Source organism: Molothrus aeneus, chromosome Z, assembly GCF_037042795.1.
Source record: "Molothrus aeneus isolate 106 chromosome Z, BPBGC_Maene_1.0, whole genome shotgun sequence".
Taxonomy (NCBI): domain Eukaryota; kingdom Metazoa; phylum Chordata; class Aves; order Passeriformes; family Icteridae; genus Molothrus; species Molothrus aeneus.
In genome coordinates this window covers 21,326,085-21,338,548 of record NC_089680.1, presented here as the reverse complement: position 1 = coordinate 21,338,548, position 12,464 = coordinate 21,326,085, and the positions used below count along the sequence as shown (strand labels likewise).

The 12,464-nt window shown below is 36.0% G+C and overlaps 1 protein-coding gene across 2 annotated transcripts in view; it reads right to left on the bottom strand.

Moving 5' to 3' along the window:
• Positions 1-1,999: 1,999 nt before the first annotated feature.
• PIP5K1B (phosphatidylinositol-4-phosphate 5-kinase type 1 beta) overlaps positions 2,000-12,464 on the bottom strand; it is a 96,691-nt gene continuing 86,226 nt past the window's right edge. For both annotated transcript variants that reach the window (XM_066569523.1, XM_066569524.1), the window contains 2 exons: positions 11,840-11,957; positions 2,000-2,747 (listed from right to left, as the gene is read on the bottom strand). In XM_066569523.1, the coding sequence (XP_066425620.1) occupies positions 2,745-2,747; positions 11,840-11,957 (121 nt within the window). In that variant the 3' untranslated portion in view covers positions 2,000-2,744. The remainder of the gene's footprint in view (positions 2,748-11,839; positions 11,958-12,464) is intronic.

Below are 12,464 nucleotides of genomic sequence, written 5' to 3'. Positions count from 1 at the left end.
AATAGTTTACAGACTGAGGTAAGGCTTGTAGGAACAAATAACTTGTATCAGACCACAGATATCATTGGTAAAGCAAACAACTGATTTTTCATACCTTGGTAACAAAGAGGGGGGAAACAGCTAGAAGAAAGGAAGAATGCCTGTTCTTTTATGTAGTATTTAATCTATTTAAAGATGGTGTTTATTTATATAGCTTGCCTCTCCTATAAAAATAACCTCAGGTATTTTTTTTATATTATCCAACTAGTTTCACAGTGATTTTTCTCTAGTCATCCAAGTCATACACAACACTCAGCAGGAAATGTTCATCTTGTGTTTCTAGGCTAATGACAAATCAATGAATTTGTGTGGATTAAACATTTTCTCTAGTACGAGCAATTTCACATACCAAATCTTTTATAAATTTAATAACAGTTAATTCAAATGTAAAGTTCAAGTTAGTGAATTTTACAAGATGCTACTACCAGGCAAGGATCAGTCACACAACTTCTAAAGGGCTCTAATTAGGGATTAGCAATTTTAACAATAGTTTTAAAATGTTTTTAATCTTGATTCCTGTCCCTTAGGAGCAACAGGAACAACAATTAATGTTGTTCGTATCACAATACTGGCATCAGTACCTTTTTATGCTGGTATAAATACTTGTGAAGGAGTTGCAGATGCAGAAGCCCTGCAGGGTCATGCCCCACACATTCGGTCTGGAAAGAGCTGATAGATTTTTTTACTTAAAGCAAATATTAAATGTTTGATCAAATGCTTCTATGAAGAACAGGGGGAGTGTGCTACTGATTGCTCTTGTATCATTGTCTAGTGGAAGGGTTTGGGAAAATACTGTTGAGTTATATGAAATTAAATTGCCCATGACAAAGAGATTGTATACAAAACATGTCTCAGTCTCTGAACAGTTTGGTACAGACATTCTGGTTTTGGACAGAATTGTTGCAGTTAAGTTGTGAATCCTTTGGGTTCTTCCTAAGAACAAGTGATTCAGATGCTATAGTTACTAGATAATTGGGGAAAAATTGTCATGTGTGTTCTTTATGAAGCTTAATTGGGTGCTTAAATGTTTTTCCCCAAATGAGACTATTGACAAGTATCTGCCTTGCACAGAGACACATTCTAAATATTCTGTACACTGTGCATAAAGGAACAGACACTTGACAGAGATGTACAAAATGTTTTACTCATAGGACATGAAGATTGGTTTTACTTTTCTCAGAGCTGCAGAATAATTTTCTTGCTGAGATTAAGCAGTCTAATTTTAAAGCCTATAAAAGTGGTAATCATGAGATACAGGCTCCAAGCAAAGGAAGCCTTAGGCACTGCATACTTAGAAGGTAAAAAAGCCAAACCCCTTTAAATTTCTCTATACTGTGCATAATAAGGGAATTATTCTTCTTACTCGTCAGGATTGCATCAAAGTAAAATTAAAAAAAACAAAACACCATCCCCCACCAAGCTAAAACAAAAAAAATCCACCACACCAAATCCTTAAAAAAAATTCTCTACAGGTACAAAGAATAATTCTAGGACTTTAAATGCCAAGTTCAGGTTTTGTCAAATTAGCAAGTTTACTAAGCTTACTCCTAGAAGACATGTTATTACCAATAATTTCAGTAGCTTTCTAAGTGACATCTGTGCAAAGTTTTAAATACACCCCTGCATTGAAGCATGAAATCTTGGACTGATGATCATTGGCATTTGTGATTATCTCCCTGTTACTTGGGAAATTAGGGAACTAAAACAGTTTCTGCAGTTACCCTAAAATAACTTCCCATACTGAAAAACCTGAAATGGTTTTATAAAGCAGTGCCTATTGAGTATGTTCCTTTGGCTTTCCTGCTCTAATTTCAAGATTCCCCTTATCATTATAGAGCTGGTAAAGACAGATTCTGTGTTTGTCATATCTCAAGAGGCCTCTTAAGACTGTCCCATGAAGGTAGAGAAATGCAAGAACAATTATGTCCAGTATAGATCAATAGCAGGATGACAGCAGTGATAATCTTCAGAAAAAAATCATTTATTCATCAATAAAACTAAAGTTTACAGTAGTATTTTCTAAATAAATTATAGAATTTCTCTTTTACAAGAAATAAAGTAAAATCAAAAATATTTCAAGGACAATATATGTACAGAATATAAGGCCTTGTTATAAATAACATTTTTATCTCCTTTTTACCAACAGTGAAAGTATCTTTAGAAGCTCATTTTCATATGGTATGAGCAGATATTTGCCCTAACCCTCATACAACATCAGTTCCAGTTTCCATTGATGTGGACCTAAGCAATTAGAATGGAGTGGGTCAGAAAAATGAAATTGATTTTATTCGCCACTGTGTTTATTTTTAAATAGGTAAAGTAGATAATAGATTTTGCTTGTGCATAGTTACAGAATGCATGCAAATGAAACTGCTAGAGAGATAAGAAAATATCACTTCAGAGTCCAAAGAAGGTGATTGGCAATATTGTAGAAAGCAGCCTGAATACACAGTTCTTCACAGTTGAGCAAGCAAGGACAGATGACACAGAGTGTGGAATGTTTCATATAATTTTTGTCAAGTCCATCAATTCTTTCTATGGTTCAAAGATGGCACTTCTATGGCGCTTCTTAGAATTAGTTCTGTTGATTATTACTCTTTGTCTATTAGGCTCAGCAAATTCCTTCTTCTTAAACAAGGAGTGCAGAAAGTGCTCTTCATTAACCATGGTCACTTCCCTTAGTTTTACTCTTCATATATTCTTTGTTACTAGAAATACAGAAATGACAAGTTAAGAGTTGTGTTTACTTGTTTTCTTACAGAATTATACATAGGTAACATCTTTCTTCCCCCAAACAGGTTGCAGTACAATTTGGCAGTGATTCTCTTATGACCTTAGGCCCTGATCAAAAGCACTGGGTCTCTTGTACAACAGCTAACCCCTATGGGTTTTGCAGGCTTGCAGTACACTTGTATTATGTGAACTAGAACTACTTGCTGCTGCAAAATGCGGAACACTTTGGATATCAGAGAAGACAGAACAATCTGAAACCACTCAGCAATTCACAACAGCTTATTTTTATCTTGCAGAACTGTGGTATTTATTACTTAAAAGTAGCAGTCTTCATATGTCATGAATATTAGTGCTCTCAGCAGAAGCATGGTGTCTTTCCCCAGGTGAAAAATCATGCCTATCAAAAAACTTTCAGGCACAATTAATGTTCAAGTCAATGTGGCAATCATTTGATTTCACAAAAAAATTAAATTAAAAAATATTTAATAATCTTAATGGATTACAGTTTTCTAAACTACCCTCGTGTCATAGAAATAGTTGGTCACTTCTTGGCATCCCTGTAGAGTTAGAGATGAACTGAAAAGAAACTCTTCTTTGCTGAACATTTTATTATGACAATTCAAACTAAGGATAAAGTGGCAGATGAAGAATATATTTCAGTAAACTGGATGCATCTCAGCTGATATACCCAAATTGTAGCAAGACACAAAATCAAAACAAAGGGATCTGTAATGACCTTACTCTAAAACCTCATTAAAAAACATTACAAAGATGTAAGGTTCATTTATTAAACAGATTTTTAAGGTCACCTTTACATTATGCTTTTTGATACAGGCACTTAACTAACCTTTAAATAGTTTGACAACAGTTTAATCTTGATTATTAACAAAAAATCTCTGAAGGCATTTCTTAAGCTTATCTCAGAGAAATGTAACCAGTAGATTTAAATCAATATTTTTATTATGACTTCTAGCACAACCCTTGAACCTTGAGGAACGATATTTCAATATTGTTCTATGAAAACTTTAAACTTCCTACTGTATTGTGCACCAGTATTAGGGTGTTCATAATCACTGATGCTATTGAGCACAGCACCAGTCTCTCAGGTGCTGTTCTCTCTCTTTCTCAGGAACTGTGGTCTGGCAAGTAGAGTTGATGGACATATTAGCACTTGAATGTCCTAAGGCAGTAAAGTACTTAGAAAGTACAGAACAATTTCATATGTGAAGTGAAATTGTTGGACAAGTGAGTAAAATTAAAGAAAGGGGTATTCTAAAATCAATGTGATGTAAAGCTAACAAGGACTTTTAATTAATTTTACTGCTTTTCACTAAGATGGCTATTGGTATTGCTGATGCTGGTTTTATGGTATTCCACTAATTATGCAATGGAATTATGACTAGCTTATTCTTGTTCTTGTTTCCTTTCCTCTGACCCTTCCAAAGCATTTCAATGAAAAATTTCAATAAAAGTTGCATGACAGAGTTGGAGAAAAGAGACCTGACAATAACTTGTAGCAACTGTATGAGTCAATCACGGAAATACTCTTGATGGTACTAATGCTCTTTTAAGAAGATGGGATTTTCAGATGTTCATATTTATGGCAGGTACAGTCCAGTACTGTATTATTCTGGAAAGAAATCCATCTATCTCAAGGCTCAGGACATGATCCTCTAGGCAACACTGTATCTACTACACAATTTTTTGATTTCATTGATTACAGATAAAAGAAACTTCTTTTTTAAAAATAAAATCTGAGTTTGGCTGTAGCAATTTGGTCCAAAGTGATAAATAATGCACAAATGACATTATAGGAATCATTCCTATAATCACTGCCTGAGATGTCTCACACTGTGTATATAATGGATTTACAATGTTTGTGCCTACTTGAGGCTGTCTTGGAGCATTTTTGTGCTTCAGTTCTCTTTCCATGGATATGTTTTTGAGCTGATTGATTTCCTCTTATGGTGTTTTAAAAGCCCCAGGCATGAGAACATGTGATAATACCATTTTTAGCACTTGGCTTCCTCAGGCAACATGTTGCTTGTGATCTGAATTGGTACGTTTTTAATCTAATCAAGCACCTAATTCCTGTGTCTGATTTTCATGCAAGGGTGACTAAAATGTTCCTTCTTACATAATGTTTCTTCTGCAAGAGCACCTCTGCCAAACAAAGTTTGACTGCTCATTTGTTTTTCACCTCTGACCTGGTTTCAGTTTCATGGGACACCTAGGCCTCGTTTTTCCCTCTCCTTTTTTGGGATCATGCATGGATGGATACAGGGAAAACATAGATCACAACAGAAGAAACGAGCAGTTAACTGTGCTGCATAAAACAAGTTGGTTTGCCCCTTTCAGCCTCAAACAAGTTCTGTTTTGAGGGGAGTGCTTGATTGGCTCTACCATGCACACATAACATTTTAAGGATTCTTATGCTCTCAGGGGAAAGAAAGGATGCCTGTAAGTGAGGAGGTCATAATTCCTTTCTCATACTCCCAGTATTCAGGTTCAGTCTACTGAGTTTTCCACCAGTATCTTCAGAGGAAATGGTGAAGCAGAGAAACTGAAGTTTGTATAAAAAGGGCAACATATCAAAATTTGAGGTATGCTGTGCAGTGTGACGGCACAACTTTTAGCTTGTTTTTACATGTATTCTGCCTGGGAATTGCTTTAATTTCAGCCGCACTTCTAATTATCCCACAACAGCACCCTGAAAATAAGTACCCCATGATTAAAATTTAATTGAAATTATGGGGAAGAGTATAGAAGAAAAGGAATACTGAAGAGTCAAAGTTTTGACAGCTTCTAAACAAGCATTTTGCTTAGAAGCATAATTGTTCATCTGCTTACCTATGCATCTACAGCAGCTTTGAAATACATAATTAATCTTCAATATTATTTTAAGATTTCAAAAACCTATAATAAAATTGGCATTTGGAAATAAACCACACTATAAGTAATTTTAAATGTAATAATATAATCTATGCAATTCTTCTGACACAAATCATAGCTACACTAACAAGGCTCTAAATATACTGGGCTTGCTCATCACTACAGTTATTCCATGATTTTATTTTACTGAAGCCCTTACCAACCCATATCTTCAGTAGGAGTGACATTTAAATATAAATTTTATGAACTTTTCCTTTAACAGCAGGAGGCAATGTTGTATTTTCATGTGAAAACATTTGCACTACCCAAGAATTTTGCATTGTAGTTAAATATACAGAAGTATTCTGTAAGCAAAAAATAATTCATTAATGAGATCCTATACGCAGGACATATATTTATTAAAGATCCTATATACTGGACACATATTTCTTTATTTAAATCCTGTATTTTCCACCAGATGACTTAACATATACAGCATCATTATAGAAGAAACTTAAAAGTTTTTCACTGCTATTTGCATGCATGTCCTTTTTCTGTTGGAAGTATAAGGGAAATCAAGCCTACTTGAAGTAAATCAATTAAATACCTAAGCCTTACTACTTACTTACTACTACTTAAGCCTTACTACTTACTTACTGATTTTACTGATATTGTAGTACAGTATATCAGCTATCTTTATAAATAATGTCACGGGAAGGCAAAGAAAACACAGTAAAATAGTTTATAATAGCATGTGTTGCTTTTTTAGCTAGAGAAAACTCAATCAAAAATTTGATACTTCACTGCAAAAGAGAAGGAGTAAGGTGACTTTTATTCCTTACTTTTTAAGTGGAATTATCACTTTTAAGGCACTCCATGGCGATGCTGGACTAAGGTCTCCAGGATTGGTTACATTGTTAAGGAACTTTTGCAAGATTGGACTTCTACCTTTTACTAATCAAATTCCATAGGACACTGAGACACTGACAACAGCATTTGCTGGCAATGCCTGAACTGAAACCAGTATATAGGACTTCAAGGGAATTTTAAAAAGAGGTCAAATTTTTTTTACGGAGTAAGAAGGAAACCCTGTTTTGTAGATTTCTATTTCAAAGTGCTAAATGGAAGTGTGTTACCTTCTCTGTTTCTGGTTTATATACAAGAAACCTGTTTATCTCAGACAGAATAATTTGTTTCCAACTATCATTGTATTACATATTCATAAAAGCAAGAAGCCTTTAATGTTTGAAGTTAGGCAGAGAAACATTTCAAATTTAGAAGTTTTTTCTACATCACCTATCTTCTATTTATTATTTCTAATTATTAATTGTATTACTTATTACTTTTATTTAATTGATAGTTAAAATTACTTGCATTAATTAATCAGTATTGTAACTATGTTACTAGAATAATTGGAAATAATTTAGAATTAGAAATCATCTTTACTTATTGCTCATTGCTTAGTCATATTCTAATCATAAAAGCTAGATTTCTTAAACTATTGTCTGGGTTAAAAGGTTTATGAGAAAATAAACCAATGTAACTTAAAAGTAAACTTGACTTGAGAATGTATGTAACAGTGCTTCTTAGAGTAGCAGATTAATAAAATGCTAGTTTGAACTTGGTCTTTTATCAGCATTCAGTTGTGAACCCAAGATGTCTCTCCACTTGTGTCCTGGAACAAGAATTCTTGTAACCTGCTGTTACCAGGTACATTCTCAGTTTTGACATCAGCAGCACAGTGTGAATTTGCATGGAGTTCCCTTAATGTAACACCTCAAATCCAATACTATTGCATGTAAGAGGAATTCTTTTTTTTTACAACTTTTTTTTTTCTATTCCCCCTCACCTTTCTTGACTAGCAGAATTTCCATGCAAACTGCTCAGACAATGCCATTTTAAATTTACTCTTTATAGTAGATTAACACAATGTCATTTTACAACAAAATTTTTTTTCTATACATGTGACCAAAAATTCATACTTCTTAATTTACTCATGGACTAAATTTGTCCAAAAGATTTAGCATTTTGGCATTTCAAAACAGGAGGCAAAGACATCACAGGATTAATGGTGCCCAAAATTAAGCAAGTTAAGATATTTTTCATTAAAATATATAGTGGGTAAGACTATAGCAGCTTGCCTCGTAGTAGAAACACAAAGATTATTAATCACAGGCTTAAAGGAAAATCTGAGAATGCCATTTAAAACTACGTTTTTCTCCTTGCATTTTCCTCTTTTAAAAGTACATCTTGTAACCTTTCATTGATTTGCTTTATTTTTGAGATGTACATTAAAAATTACTAGCCTGTTCCTACCGTTCTCAAAAATATGCATTTTTTCCTTCTAACATGCAATCATCCTCCTATAAAAGCAAAATTGCCTTCTGATCAGCACTTATACTTTAGTATTATCAAGTTTTCCCAGCCACAGGCTAATTGTTGTTTCCAGTATGCACCAGTATGCATTTTAATTGTTTTTCTGTTGAAATTCACCAGTGGAATACACATCTACTTACTGCAATCTCCAAGACATAATAGTAATGAATGTTCTACAAGCTGAAAACTAACTAAAGAGATTATTTTCACACCTCAAATGCATACAGACAGCTTTACAAAAGGTGTTACCTGTGCCTGTCACTAGATTTTCAGAGCATTCCATCCTCTACCCTACAGACTTCAAACCTATAAAGAAATACTTCACAGTGCAAAGCAGTATTATTGTTAAAGAAGACTGTTGCTTTATAAACTAAATTCAAAAGCTATCAAGAATAAATTGTTTCACTGCTTAAAGGGGGCCAAAAGAACCACAGATCGGCCCAGGCTAAAGGGACCATAAGAGGCTATCTAATTCCTCCTAACCTTTTGTGGAAAGGCAGCCTGGATGAGATTATCAAGCATCACTGTCTGCTGCATCTTGAAAACCTCCTGTGATGGGGACTTTACCACATATCCTGGGGAAGTTGTTCCAGTGAATCATTCATCATTATAAAATCATGCTCATTGTAAATCATTCTCCTTGAATCATTCTCATTGTAAAAACAGTTATTTCTTACATAGAGAGGAGACCTCCCTCACTACAACTTGTATCCACTGCCTCTAGAGAAAAGGAGGGTCTCCATACTACCTGCAGTCATGCCTTTAAGTTTTGGAAAACTTTGTTGAGGTCCCTCCTGAAAATTCTGTGGACTGACACGAGCTAACTTTTACACTCTTTCTTCAAATGTCAAGTACTCCCTATCCTTGACCACCTTTATGGCACTCCTTTGACTCATCTTCAGTCCATCCACATCTGTTTTGGAACTGTGGGGGGGCCAGAACTGGGCACACTACTCCATGTGCAGTCTGACAAGCGCTGGTGAAGTGGGATGGTCACATCCCTCTCTGTTAGCAGTGCCCCCGTGGATGCATCTCAGGATCCACTTTGCCTCAGTAGCTGCAGCAGTCACTGCTGACCTGGTGTCTGTGTGTTGTCCGCTGGGACCCCCGGGCTCCTCTTGGCAAGGCTGTCCCACAGCTCATGGGACCTGGCCTGGCCAGGCTCTTTGGTTTTGTGCTCCCAGGTGCAGGACTCTGCACTTCCTTAGTTGAACTTTACACAGTTCTCGTGGCCCAATCTTCCAGCCTGTTCATATCTCTGTAAGGTGACTCTCCCTGCTGATGAGTCCCCCTCAGCGCCCAGTTTAGTGACACAGCAAACGTGGTGAGGGTGCTTTTGCTCCCACCATCCAGATCATTCATGGAGATGTTACAACTTGGAGCCTGGTACTGATCCTTAGGGGCCCCACTTGGGACAGGCTGCCAACCTCAGTAAAACAAGCTGATCACCTATGAGATGATTCCTGCTCATCTCATGGATCACCCCCATCCAATCTATATTTGACATTTGTCTAGCTGTGGGACATATGTCAAATGCTTTACTAAAGTGCAGGCAAGCAACATCCACTGTTTTTTCATTATTGACTGAATGTGATAATTTGTGTCAGAAAGGTGATCAGATTAGCCTGGCATGATTTGGTTTTGATAAATCTGTGCTGGATTTTCCCAGTCACTTCCTTCATTTAGTTGGTAATAGTTCTTAGGAGGCTTGTTCTGCCAGTTTCCCAGGGACTGCAGTAAGGATACTAGGTCTTTTTTTGGGCCATTCTTACAGACAGGTATGAGATCTGCCCTCTTCCAGTCATCAGGTATGCCCCTTGATCTCTATGAATTTTCAAAAATGATAGGACAGTGGCCCTGCAACACTATCAGCCACTTCTGCTGATACTCTGCTGTATATCCCCTCCTGGGCCTTGCATTTATGTGGGTTGAGCACTTTGCAGGCCACTACTGATAGGTCAATATGTCTGTAGTTGTAGCTGCTTGATCCTGGGAGCTACGGTCTGGTTCTGGCCACTCCGCTGAACAAGGAGGAAAGAAGGTACGAAGAAGCTCTGTTTTGCCAGCATTATCTAAACTTTTTCCCCTGCCTGGTCTAATAATGGGCCATTGTCTTCCCTGGGCTTCTGCTTAACTGCTGCCTTAGGTTGCAAGGCAAGATGTAAACAAAAGTATGTATTCTATCACCATCTGTTAAAACCAGGTGGGGCAGTGTTTTTTATCTCTTCCATGACTCATCCCTGATAACTCCCTCGGGGCCAGGGGGTGGGGGCGGGGAGGTGGATATCTTCTGCTAATGGGCCATCAAGCCTCACTGCATGACTGATAAAATTACATCATCCCACTGTGAGATGCTCTGCCCAGGGGGAGGAACCAAGCATTCTACATCTAATGGGCCACTGGTACTTGATACTGTTTTGTGTCTGTGGAGGCAGGACAGACAACAATTCCCCTAAGTGTGCTGGGCTATTAAATTAGTAGATATTAACTGAGTACTATACGAACTCCAGCATTACTGACTAAAGAAGAAAGAAAAAAACATCAGTGGCACAGCCTACAGAAAAAGAGAATGTGACAAACATATTTCATCTTGATGTAAGATCAAACACAAACATGTTTCATCTGAACACAAGAAATTTTTTTTTTCTGGGCAATAATTAATGAAACAACTTCTTCAGGGATGTGGCAGAGTTCCAGTTGCTGGAGGTTTTTAAGCTGCCGTGCAAAAGGGTGTTAGATAATCTTATCTAGGCTCCCTTTTCTGCAAGAAGTTGGACTGGATGATCTCTTGAAGCTCCATCCAGCTGAGCTGTTTTATGATTCTAAGATAGTATGGATTTCTTAAGACAAAGATCGGGTAACTCTAGGGATAAGAAAAATAAAAAATGCAATAAATTTTATCTAGAAAGGAAACAACCATGTATCTGTAAAACATTTATTAGAAATGTTAACAAATTTTCCTCTTTTGATTCTTCATCTCTGGTACAATTCTTGCCATGACAGTCAAGGGGAAATATTACTAGAATAATGTCAGAATCGTTTATGATTTATGAAAATAAGCCTTTGGGAAAAAAGGCCAAGCTTAACATACCTGCCCCCTACATTTATACTGACAATTTCAGAATAGCCTAAAAAAATTAGATGCAAAAAACTTCATTCAGTTGGGATTTGAATTGGGTGCCTACTGCCTTTATGTCTGTGGAATGTGAGCTAGAGAACATCTGAAACACAGGTGATATGAAGACAACAAAATATATACTTGGCATTATCTTTCAGCAGTCAGATAAATTGCTTACTAGGAACTGAAAAAGTAAAGAAAAGATACATTTTTAATCAGCTGTCACAATTGGACAACCCTTCAAATCAGAAGAGGGGGCCATTAATGTATTTCACCCTGAGCTCTACTGGCTTCAAAATCAGTGGCATAAACACAGAACTTTCCAACCAGAGAAATTTTTATTTCTATATTGTGAAGTATTCTACATGAAGAGGAAAGACTTTGTTGTTGTTTTTGTTGGTTTGGGTTTTGTTTTTTTTCTCTCCAATAGGAAACAACAGAAAAGACCTCCTACCATTAGAGAAAAACTGAAAGGTGTTTTGGCATACTTCATTATTAATGCAATAATTAATATGCATATAAATTCTTTAGGGACTTGCTTTGGCAAATCATACCTATGCAAACTTATGCATGTTTCATACAAAAAAAACCTCAATAAACCTCTGGATTGAAGTTGAGCAGGTATTTTAATAATTTACTGAGCCCGAGTCAAAGCAATTACAGGGAAAAAAAAAGCCCATTAGAAACAGTTTGACAACTTACTAAGTAGACATCCAAAACTGAAGCATTATCATTTTCCATTTCCAATGTGCTCTGTTCTGAAGTCAAATAGATGGCACTGTCTCCCAAAGTGAATGTTGAACTTGAAGGTAACCCTTTACTGCAAAGAGAAGGGAGAGTACAGTCAACCAAAACCCCAAGTTACAAAGCTCAGTCATAACTGAAAATTTTAAAATAAGTCTCTCTATTAAACATTAAAATCTTCAAAATACTTGGAAAAAAGGAATACAAATAAACAAATATGTTGGCAATGGTTAGATAACAGGAAGCTCATATTTGACTAACTGCACAATTTATTTTCGCATTTACTAAAATTTTATCAGAAAGTAATGCTATTACTGAGTTTCAATATTTATTTAATGAATTAAACTATGTCACAGTAAATGTCACATAATTACATTAATCTCAAAATGCATTATTTCCACATTACGCATGGTGTAAATTTTGGCAGTATTTTGTAATTCAAAATGGGGGAAAAAAGAGTAAGGAATTAGGCATATTGTAACATTAGTAACATTGGATTTTTCCATGCAGACACAGTTTACTAGCAGCCATAAGTTCAGAAAGAAAAGTGGGAGAACAAGAGTATATTGTAATTAGTACACCT